Source organism: Aulostomus chinensis, chromosome 7 (genome assembly GCF_037954235.1).
Source record: "Aulostomus chinensis isolate RoL2024-O1b breed Wild chromosome 7, RoL_Achi_v1.0, whole genome shotgun sequence".
NCBI lineage: Eukaryota > Metazoa > Chordata > Actinopteri > Syngnathiformes > Aulostomidae > Aulostomus > Aulostomus chinensis.
The window spans coordinates 16,648,058-16,660,646 of record NC_141326.1 but is presented as its reverse complement, the minus strand read 5'-3'; the positions used below and the strand labels follow the sequence as shown (position 1 = coordinate 16,660,646).

At 40.8% G+C, this 12,589-nt stretch overlaps 1 protein-coding gene across 7 annotated transcripts in view; it reads right to left on the bottom strand.

The window, feature by feature from the left end:
- Positions 1 to 12,589, bottom strand: part of shank3a (SH3 and multiple ankyrin repeat domains 3a) — a 141,492-nt gene that overhangs the window by 104,835 nt on the left and 24,068 nt on the right. For all 7 annotated transcript variants that reach the window (XR_015117052.1, XR_015117053.1, XR_015117051.1 and 4 more), the window contains exons 2-3: positions 10,759 to 10,962; positions 6,443 to 6,514 (exon numbers count right to left, since the gene is read on the bottom strand). Coding sequence is in view for 4 of the 7 variants with exons in the window: in XM_086208806.1 (XP_086064932.1) it covers positions 6,443 to 6,514; positions 10,759 to 10,962 (276 nt within the window). In the remaining 3 variants the exon portion in view is untranslated. The remainder of the gene's footprint in view (positions 1 to 6,442; positions 6,515 to 10,758; positions 10,963 to 12,589) is intronic.

Below are 12,589 nucleotides of genomic sequence, written 5' to 3'. Positions count from 1 at the left end.
TCACATCATTATGCTGTACATTTTTGAACCGTTTTTTTATGATCACACTGCAAAATAAGTTTCATTAATACACTTCTTAAACCAGAACCTCTGGTATATGGATCATTTACCGGTACAAATACTTGATTGAGACACGCACATAACATTGATCGAAGCAAAGTAAAATCTGGTCAACTGGACGTAAGTTTATCTTGAAGACGTTTCACCTCTTATCCGAGAGGCTTCTTCAGTTCTAGTGAAGAGTGTGGAAACTCCAGCTTATAAACCTATGTGGGAGCGGTCAGTGCTATTGTGGTGGAAACGACCCTCCCGAGACTCACCTGGCCTCCCCAAACGACAGTCGTTGTGCGGTGTCAGGGAGTTTCAGGGGTGGTCGTTCGGGAGTTTCACCGACCACTCAGATGCTAATGGGCTGTGCTGGCATCAGCCGTTCCACATGGGTCTTTCAGCTGAGCTCTTTGGGGAAGCTTTGAAAGGACTTGGTTGTAAATAGGTGAAAGGAAACGTCGCAGTCCACCTACTCTGTTCAAAGATGGTTTCTCTATCCTGACGTGGATGGCTTCTTTAACTCCTCTTTCAAACCGTCTGTCCTCTCTGTCGAGGATTTGGACATGGTCGTCCTGGAAGGAATGGCTTTCCTCCTTGAGGTGGAGGAAAACCGCTGAGTCCTGTCCTCCAGAGTTGGCTCTTCTATGTTGGGCCATGCGCTTGTTGAGGGGCTGTTTGGTTTCCCCTATGTAGAGATCCGTGCAGGCCTCACTGCATCTGACAGCGTATACCAGGTTGCTTTTCTGGCTGTGAGGGGTGGGATCTTTGGGGTGAACCAGTCTTTGTCTCAGAGTGTTGTCTGGTTTAAAAGACACAGGGATGCGGTGCTTGTTATAGATTCTCCTTAATTTCTCAGAAACCCCTGCCACATAGGGGATCACTATGTTTTTTCTCCTGCCTTCTTCATCTTCCCTCCTCCTGGAGCTCTCCTCCTTTCTGGACCTGGAAGAGGATTTTACAAAGGTCCAGTCTGGGAAGCCACAAGTTTTAAGTGCTCTTTTCAGATGCTGCTGTTCTTTTTTCCGGCCTTGGACGCTGGTGGGGATGGTCTCCGCTTGGTGCTATTTACAACCAAGTCCTTTCAAAGCTTCCCCAAAGAGCTCAGCTGAAAGACCCATGTGGAACGGCTGCTGCCAGCACAGCCCATTAGCATCTGAGTGGTCGGTGAAACTCCCTAACGACCACCCCTGAAACTCCCTGACACCGCACAACGACTGTCGTTTGGGGAGGCCAGGTGAGTCTTGGGGGGGTCGTTTCCACCACATTAGCACTGACCACGCCCACATAGGTTTATAAGCTGGAGTTTCCACACTCTTCACTAGAACTGAAGAAGCCTCTCGGATGAGAGGTGAAACGTCTTCAAGATAAACTTACGTCCAGTTGACCAGATTTTACTTCGCTTTGATCTACGATGACCTGGATGAATGAGAACCTACACAGACACATAACATTGAATACTGCATATCATTCGTTATGGTGTTACACAAGTCCACAAATGTACAGGATGTGTAACACATCTAATTATGAAAAAGAATCAACGATGACTCAGAAAGTCTCTTCAAAAAGAACCTTCAAGCTCACTGTGTTTGTGTGTTTGTGTGTGTCTGAGCACGGTATACAAGGCTTTAGGCAGAACTGTACAAATGCTCTGTGGGATCTGGCATCTCAGAAAAAGATATTACTCTCACAATAAGCTGCATTCTGTCTGCCATTATAGATTGAAAATAATGCAGGAATTCTCATTCATAAATACAATAAGCTTCTAACAACAATAACAACGCTGCGGTGTAGGAGGAATAGCATTACTCTGACGGGGGAGCCTTTTGTGAATTTTGCTTTCCCACACATGTGCACCAACAAACATTTTACACAATGGGAGTTGAGCCTGTGGATCACTGTGGACAACTGCAATCCCATTTTTATATATTTACATATTTTAATAGTAACTGGTTCTCAGCTGGTTTGAGATATACATGCAATGGCCAGGCTCTGGCACTGTGTTGTGAGGCATCCATGACCACATTACCAAATAGTGCGTTACTAAATGCTTCATATACTTCCCTTTCGTCTTCCACAGCTACCCCCCCCCCCCCACCATATCTCTATAGCTACAATATCCAGGGTATGCTCAAATACTGTAGATACAGTTCAGGGATTATTTAAGTACAATACAAGTGGATCCATCTGCATGAAGCCAGTTACTTACACAAATAAAGAGCAAATCAAAAAGTCACATTTTGTATATTTGCATTAGCTGTCTGGTTCTCCACGTCACGGTGTTCAGAACTCTTAAGAATCCAAACATTTCCCAGGGAAAAGTGCATCAATAACACCATGCTAGATGCCTCTCTTCAATGTGAGAGGCAGCAATTCATAACTTTGCACTGTAGGTCCTCGGAAAGCATAGACCTCTACCACCATCCATCAGATTGTTTGTGAAATGTCCAGATTTGCTTCAAAATATTTGACAGGTTTTTTGGTGACCCGTGTTTATCACCACTACCAAGTTTTAGCCAGGCCTTGGCAATGGGAGAGTCATGCTGGGGTTTAAAGCTGCTGTGCGATATGATTATAATGCTATTATGACATAAAAGTCTGCTGAACTAAGCCCTTTCAACAAAATTAATTGCTCAGTAGCTTCTCAAGTTTCTCTGGTTTCTCAATTGTCGGGAACAAGAGTCACCGAATTGCCATGAGAATGAACTGGACAGTTGTCAACGCTGAATATCCCCCGTCACACTGAGAGAAAGCCACCCATTCTGTCGCCCCATCCATCAAATGCCCTTAACACCCACACACATGCGCTCCCTCCTTCTAGAAGTAAATGCTCCATGTGGTAAACCAGGACAGCAGCAGGGTGAGGAGGTCTGGCTGGGTTGAGTGAAGAGAGAGAGAGAGAGAGAGAGAGAGAGAGAGAGAGACAGAGACAGAGACAGAGACAGAGACAGAGAAAGAGAGAAAACAATAATGCGCAAATCCTATTAATTATGACCTCATTTTTAAATTTTAGCCTGTGGCTAATGAGCTTCATGCTAGCAAAGTAGGCTAATGCTTGACCTCCGCCATGCATTGTAGTTTTCTGCAGGATAAATACTGACTGTCAAGACTGCAGGAATCATCATAACCGGATTCCTCTCTTTAATCCTGGACGTGGTTATGCAACAAAAGCAAATTTTCCATTGAGAAAATTGTTAGAGGGGGACAAACGTCAGTAATCGATGAATTTGCAACATGACTTGCATGACTTATCTGTACAAAGGATGATTGATATATGGTGTTGTTGGTTTTTTTTTTTTGTACAACTGTGAAAATAATTATGAATGAATAGTGTGCATACCTCTGTGATTATTATTTATTTCAGACTTAAATAAAGACATAGTTTAAGAGCTTTATCTTCATACATCTGCATGTATTCAGCGTATACGTTCCAGCAAACGTGCTGATTTGGCATCAACAGTATTCCACAATGAACAGGATTCCTTCTGTATTCTCCTCACAAAGACAGCAACTGTTGCTTCTAAACATACCATAATTAACTGGGAATATTTAACCACCACAGAGGCCCACACACATCTTATAAATACATGCACTGTGATAGATCTTTGCCCTGATATCTGCTGTGTCTGTGTTCAGAAACATGCTGATTGGTAGCATAGGAAAACACGGCTTTGTTTAGAATGCCTCTGGAGCTTTTACAGCTAAATTACCACCTGCACCATATTCAACGGTGCAGCTGTCCTGGATTACTCATTGATAAAGAAAATACTGCACGTCCGTTTCCCGCAGCCCATTCAGATTCTACTTAGTGGACAAGTGTTGGCTGTGACATTCAAACTTGTTTTCATTTCAGGTTTTATTCCATTATAGTGAAGTGCAAAGCCGGGCCTATCGAGACGTATTCTTTCTTTGCAGGTGAAAGTACGGCTGAGTGAGACATCACAGTTTATACAGATGTAGACTGATGCATGAAAGTGATGTTACATAATTCATTTGTTCCCGTAAAATCATGCCAGATTCGGCACCCCCCCACACACACACACACAGTATACATAAACAAAGAAGTGCTTACAAATAATACAAGTTTTTTTTTTGATATGTCGATGTTAGTAAATGATCTTAAAAAAAAAAGGTGAATAAAGCTTTGAGACATTAATATTCGATGAGACTCAATGTTTCCCTTATAGATTGATCTTAAGTTGACTCAACTCTCTCACATTCTTCAGATCGGTAGCTTCTAATTTAATGTTTACAAAGAGGGAGGATGATTGTGGGGTGTTAAATTCACTCCTTCAAAATCGATCACAAAATACTGATAATCACTTGATTCCTGGCTAACACATTATCTCAGCTTAGCTCACTGATGGCTTGCTCGAATTCACAGAAACAGTCAAAAGTGTAATCTAATGAAATAAAAAAAAAAAAACATACAACAGATGTTCAGGAATAAATTCCTGGATCCTGGATTCATTTATTAAGTTGAGATATTTTGCCATTTGTCAACTGTGGGACACACAAATGAGCTTTGGTCTGGCTTTGCACTTTACAGCTGCACCGGTGGCACAACTTGATCACTCAGCTACTCAGCCGCAACCCCGAGCTGGCCCCCAGGTACGTACGATATACGTGATACATTCAAGGTCTCCTGTTGGTGATACTGAGGCTTTTGCATAAAAAAGAAAATAAAATGCAGTATTTGCCTTGTACAGTGTACAAGCACCATCTACTTCAATGCAGTAACTGACAGCAGATCCCTGGTCAAAAGGCTATTAGTCAGTCAAGGCTACTCATAAACTATTTCATAGCAAAGTAGCAGATTAGCAGACAGCAGCACCTCACACCGGGCCACAAGAGACATGATATGAGAGGATGACTCATCCTCCTCTCTGTTCTCTCTCTCTCTCTGCATGTCCCTCTTATGCACATCTTTTTCTCCCTGACATAGAAGTACGTGTCAGAAAATATCCCAGTGTGGAAAATTAGCTGGAAACCCATCAAGGAAATCAAAATCCCTACTCTTTAAAACAAGCCACTTCAAAACCTAAAAAAAAAAGTCAGACCGAGCAAAAGCAATGTCTGTGGCGAGAGGCAGAAAAAGTCATTTATGTTATAGAGCGGTGTATTGATGTATCCTGATAGAGCGCTGTGGTTGGTTCTTGGAGAAGTTCTCTCAGTGAAGTTCAAGAAAAAGTGTAACATGGACGTCAGATAATGGAGAAAGTATCCAACATCATACTTCCTCTGACTGTCACGCCCTCCCTCCCTCTCTCTGTGTTGACAAGTGTCCAATGTAAATCTCCTGCCCTCTTATGGGGTTTGATGCAAATGCATCCACTTCTCTCTGCTGTCTGTTCCACTCATAACACCCACATTAGACACGCACACACACGCACGCACGCACACTCGCACTGCTCCATCTGCCTTTTAGTGCAGGTACTTATTGACATCTGCTGCTACTTCAGACCTGGTTTTCTGTCCTTCTGAGCATGAAATATGACATCATTCATTACGGCGTACTTGAGTGTTACAGCATCTCTAATTGCAGTTTTGCAAACTTGTACATTCATGTTTGTGTGTGCACTCTCACTTTTGTGGACATGTAACCTGAGGTTTGCATCTATAAGCCTAGTTTTATATACTTGTTCATTCTAATTGTTTTATGCGTTAACTCCGTTTGACAGGTCTATGTATGTAATCTAACTCAGGCTTGCACCTTCATCTGCACTTAAAAAACTAAGCTTCCAGATCGATACATAAATGTACATCTACATTTATTTACACAAGTCAGGCTTGAGACGTTTCTTGAGGTGTACATCAGTGTCTGAGTGCTCCTCTGTGCCCACCTTCATCCCTGACTTCATCTCTTTTGGATAAACAGTACATAAACTTTGACCACTGACAGTAACATACAATACATGGAGCCCTGCTTCAAGCTGGACAGTGTCATTCTGACAAGTGTGCACCGACCCTCTGGTACAGTCTCTCTCTCTCTGTACTATTTACTTACTTTTTTTTGCAATTGAAGATTGACTTTTCGGTCACAATTTCATTAAAACTTCTTTTCCTCCCTCTGAATCGCTGCCTGAGGAGCCGACTCAGCGAGTATTGCCTACAAACCCTTGGTGAGGCACAGACCCTAACAGACTCTTACTGGGGGTTCTACACAGCCAAAAGAGAGCAGAGAAATTAGGCAGGAGTGTATCAACACACACACACACACACACACACACACACACACACACACACACACACACACACAGAGCCGTTACTGAGGTCAAACCAACCCTGATGTTTAGAAGTCACGGCTGTTTTGGACCCCACCGATATGAGCCCGGATTTACTTTCAATCCATTCAGAAGGTAACACAAGATCCATGTGAACAGCTGTTTGGTCTTACCTTTGTGTGGAGCTTTGAAAGCTGCTTTTCATCCAGGTGGGACTGAGTGTAGACACGTCGTTTATAGCGGAACTGAAACACAATGGGAGGAAAAAATAAAGACATTAAAAGCAGGGCAGTTAAGCTTTGAGCAAACATATTGCTGCATGTGCTCGCAACAGGCTCCCAGTGTTTTATCATCTTCAAAATAGTTTTAATTTTTCTGTTCACTAACATGTAGACGTCACTGTGATAAACGCATCTCAAGTAACTGTATAACACATCTGATATCACCTCACGTCGATGCTCTCTGCCATCGGAATTTTCTTTCTTTCAAAGATATTTTTTGAATAAAAATATCAGATTATCAGAACAGTCAGGGTTTCTTTTTTTGGTTTTTTTCTTTTTTTTTTTTAAGAAATCAGAGATACAGCGTAGCTTAATATGAGGATTTATAAATCTGAATCTTCTGACCTTTGTTACAGGCATTCAAATTCGTAGAAAAGAATATTTTTGTTGTGAAAACATGAAATAATTGTAAGGTTTACAATTCTTTATGCTGCAAGTCATCCGTCTGTTTGGTGTCTGTATTCTGTGGCCTGTTGAACTGATCGTCTGGTGTCAAAAGCAAAATCACTCACAGCTTTTGGTTTATTCTCAAAATATGAAACACTGCCTAAGACTTGAAATGTATCACAGTTCTCTCTCTCTCTCTCACTCTGTGTGTGTGTGTGTGTGTGTGTGTGTGTGTGTGTGTGTGTGTGTGTGTGTGTGTGTGTGTGTAATACATCCTACAGAGCAGCAGGTTTTGAGCTAATCCAAACCTGTCCATCATCTTTACAAACACCCGGGCCTCAGGGAACAGCTGCTGGTCAATCAATGACACATGCAGCGCTGCAACAGAATTGTTGTAAACAGATGTGAGCACACCAACTGGGCGAAGCTCGTGTCTATCAAGCCGCAATGTCAGCTTTCGCAAGGGAACCCCAGAGTACAGGTGAAACAGATAAAATGTTCCATTTGAATAAAACCAGGCCATAAAATTTCCTTACACATACTCATAAAAAGAAAGGCTTTATCCTGCATATTCACTGCATGTCACTTTTACAGTTCCACTGTTCTTTCAGCGGCTCGTGGCCCTGAGCACTGGCCTATGTGGGATCTGCTTTAATCACATTCTGCCACTTTTAAAGGGCATGTCACTCGTGTTACTCCTACCACTCCCCACCAGCAGGGGTTATTCAAAACTACTATTTCAATGGAATGCATGATTCAAAAGCTGTCCCAGGGCAAAAGCATTTATCGAAGCTGGATACACACGGTTCAGTTGGAGCTGGGAATGTGCAGAAGACAAAGCTATCACAACTGACAGACCAAGCTCTGAACAGTTGATGTTTCATTATTCTGTCTACCCCCTACTCATTTCCTCCACCCATGTTTTCATCTCACGTAGACGACACGCAACATGTATGAACGATGATTTTGAAAAGCCGAATCTCTATTACCGCCTATCGACACCAGTAGAATGATTAAATGGAACACTGCGATTGTCTTATGTCTGTTTATGTCGTCCTCTCAATTTCAATTTGAGCTCCTGTTGCCTCAGTCACATTTATCCAAAATTTTCAGCTGTCACAGTTTTCAGTAGAAGTTAGATTCATTCATTCATTCATATTCTGCTGGACTGTGCTCGCCCCAGGGTTAACAGGGTAATGACTTGTCAATAGGGTTTGACTTCAATGGCCAGTCAGAATTTGTCTTGTTTAGTGAAATGAAGCGGTGAAAAAAAAGTGCCAAAACAAGAGAAACAGCTAGGTACAAGTGGACAGGGGGGCTTTAAATAAATAAATACACACACACACACACACACACACACATATATATATATACACATATATATATACACATAAATATACATATACACACATATATATATACACACATATATATACATATATATACATAATATATACACATATATACATATATACATATATACATATATACACATATATATACATATATACATATATATACATATATCATATATATACACATATATATACACATATATATACATATACATACATATATATACATATACAGACATATACATATATATACATATACATACATATACATATATATACATATATACACACATACATATATATACATATATACATATATACACACATATATATACATATACATATAAACACATATATACACATATATATACATATATATACATATACATACATACATGTATACATATGTATATAATATCAAACAAATAATAAAATGCAACAAACTCAGTGGGCAAGGATTTTATTCAGATGGAGCATATGAAAAAATTTGTACTATAGTTTTAGAGAGACCTTGGCAGCTTGGGAGACATCACGTTAACGTATTCTTACAAATTTTACAGCTGTTCATCTTTATAACTACAATATTCCTATTTTACAATTTCTGATGCGAGGTTGAACTACAATCAGAATCATAGTTAGAAAAATATCGGCAGCAGTAGATCCTTATGTGCCAGGGGTCAACGGTAAACTGAAGCTCAAGGAGGACAGTCAATGTTTATCACACTCTCAATCTCTGGAAGCAACTTTGAGCTTCTGCTAACTAAGATGGGCAGTTAGGAAACCACCTGATATTCTTACACCACTGAGTCCCTCTCGGTTTACAAACCCTGATGGACAAGTACTACAATTATCTCTGAGTGATGACAGCACAGCGGCGTACTGTCACTGAGCGGGCTATTATTGACTGACACATCCTGACAAAAAAAATACACTGCTTGCACCTCTGTGTGTTTGGGATGCACGCACTCTCACTCTCACTCTCGCTCTCTGAACTCCTTTAGACATATTTTGAAGCTCTACGTAAAACCCCTGTAAGAAATGAATTGATTTAATGTTATTTTTAAGTTTAAAAGCCGCACCCACCTAAAACATGTTTGACTGAATAGTCGAACAATGGTCAAAATTCCCTGTCAACATAAGAACTTTATAAACATGTTTTGAAAAAAATGCTATACAATTAACACTATTAAAACCAGCATGCTGAAACAAAAACTTGAGGGGTGTTTGGAGCCCATTGGCCCCACCAGGCCCACAAGTATATGTGTTACACCTGCAAACATGCTAACTGCCATCGTCTGGCTTTATTCATTTGTATTTGTCAGTGCTTCATTGTCTACAGCGACAAGATGATGAGGAGGTCAGAATGACTGAGAGCTCTCCATGGTGCTGATGCTGAGGCTGTCAGTGGGCTGTCTGTGGGAAGAGCCTTACATATCGACAAATTAGTCCAAATAATATTGGTTTTTTTATTGCTGATTAGGCAAAACAAGTGACTAATTATCAGGCTGAAGGTGTAAAACAGGTCAACATCTCCCTGGTCGGCAGAGTCACGGGTTTCATTCTGCTCCTCTTCTTCTATTCTCTATTAAAAAGACTGATAAGAGATTTAGCAGTTTATTCCACTTCAGGACATAAAGCCCTCGGTATTTCAGCGTAAGATGAGTGCTGCAGCATTAGAGGAGCCCAGGACTGTCAACCAGCCGCAAGCGTAGCACAGAGTCTGTAGGGCTCTTGATCAGTAGAGATGAGTGTTTGCTAATCTCAGCTTTTGATTTAACTCTGATTGTGCGTGATTGTCATTTTAATACATACACACACACACACACACACACACACACACACATATGCACACGTACATGTTTTTATATATATATATATATATATATAAAAGAAAAACCATAAATAAATAACCATATATGAAAGGGAAAATCATAAAACAAGTGCACAGAGGTGGTTTTTATATAAATCTGTTATTGAAGAGACAGACTTGCTTTCTCTATTGTTTTCACATCAACGCTCACACACGGTGATGACGCGTCAAGAAGCCTCACAGAAATTACGTGGCGGAATTGACAACGCTTCTAGTAAATACCAACTTCTTCATCAACAGAAAAAACAAACCAAAACAAGATTGTCCAACTTTTTGCAGTGGGATTTAACAGAATACAGAAAATATGCAACACATATTATGTGGAGTTTGGCTGATTTTCCATCAGTTCGGGTGACTGCAGAAATGTGATTGTGTGAGGAAACCTTAACCCTGTTCCTCACCACTACCTCACACATTTGATTTGATCAGCAGAAGAAAAGTCAATGGAAAAAACGTGTTTCACCATCCTTTCTGACAAGCCACAAGAAAACTATGTTTTTGCCGTTATGCATGTACGCTGACCTTTCTTTTCCAGGTCTTGCTTCCCTCTGTTCAACTCCTTACAGCTTCATACATACACATGATCCATGACCTACCTCAAGGTAAGGTACAGGTGCGATGGATGGAAAAGGGTATTCCCTTAGCTGTCTTTCCTCATCCAGAAACTTGCCAGCCTTGCCGTTGTAAGCAGGCTGGAATAGTCCGTAGTTGAGTACATCCTTCAGGCTCTGGTTGAGAGTACAAAGGATCCGTTGCTTGGACAGCCAGATAGGAGCATCCACATTAAATTTCATGCATTTCTGTAGAAACAGGAGCAGAAGAAAGGAGAAGGTCACGCATTTTTATCCTTATAAATACTGAATCATTAATCATAATATGAGGATGAATAATATTTTACTGATTCATAGGAAATGAACAATTAGCTGCTGAAAAAAAATTGCTGGAATACTTAATTGCACCTCTTTCATTTTAATTCATTTCGTGAACTTCCAATGGCTTTTCAAAAAGGTATAGCAGCACTTCAGTAATGACATGAGGAGTGAGTGGTACTGACCATACAACAGTAAACACCACTCTAATAGGAGCAAAAGCTCCTGCAGGAAAAAAAACTCTGGTGACACCCAGTTTTCAGCAACATACATTTGCATTCATGCTCTTAAAATGAATCAGCAGTTACAAGAAACTCTCCAGGGACGTTCACTGGTACGGATGCCTGTGGGAAATGGGAGTAATGAAACCCACTCAGCTCATTTCTGTACTCTAATCAACAAAACTTTAATTAAGATTAGATTACTATTAAGTGGCCTCCCTCCATACATTTAGTGCTTGACATTAAAATTTTGAATACTACTTTGTTTGTTTGTGCAGACAGTAATGTAGACTGGTTACTGAGGGTTTCCAGAGCACTTCCCTCTTGTTGCCACATCGTGGAGCCTGAGCTACAGACGGCAGAGAGAGAAAGAGAGGGAGAGGGAGAGGGAGAGGGAGAGAGAGAGAGACAGAGAGAGAGCAAAACCCACCAGTAATAAATCAATCAGCGCTGCCTGCGATATTGATTCGGAACCTAAACTCGATCCTCTTCAGCACCACTATGTTCCTGACACTCAGACTCAACTGTTGAGAAATCACTAGCCGCAATACTACACAACTAACAACCACATGCAGATGCCCAGAAGCACATCCACACACTGAAACATCAGTTTAGCCATTGAACAAAACTGTGAGTCTACAGTCAAGTTAGCATGTGTTAAATAACTTTTTGGAATACATCTGAAACGTTACAAATGTAAATTTACATCAAAGGGAGTTATTCTGCTGCTTCCAGATGCAAACAGTAAAACACGAAATCTCTCCATAAAAGACTTCATCTGGAGTGCCATGATGATGACAGTATCCCACAGAGGCTCTTTAGTTTGGAGATGTGACAGAAATGGAGGTGAAAACCAAAACTGTGTTTTTGTTTGTGCTTGTTTTGATTGTGGCATTGATATAAAGTGATTGACAATTGTTTGCAGCTTTGCTAGCTATCTAATGTTACCTAGCTAAAACTCTTTCACTGCAATTGATCAATGATTCTAAACTGAAATTACAGCCATTTGATTAAAACAATTTCCAAGCTGCTTCCAAAGAACAGAGCAATATTCCAATTTAATATCATATGTATTTGTAATAAGAATTATCAAACTTCACGAAGGCGATTGAGGACAGATTACATTAAGACAACTGCTTTGCGCTGTAATGTGTAAAGTAGGATAAGAGAGAACATCAGAAGCACTTCCCATGCGCGTCTGTTTTGACTCTGTGCAGACGGAGAACGCCGCACTCAGCCGCGCACGTCACCCAGCAGCTGCACCCTTAGAATAGCCGACTCGAAACTACAGAAACAAGCCCTCCAAAATTCAACCAAGTCTTGGAAGGATGCATTTC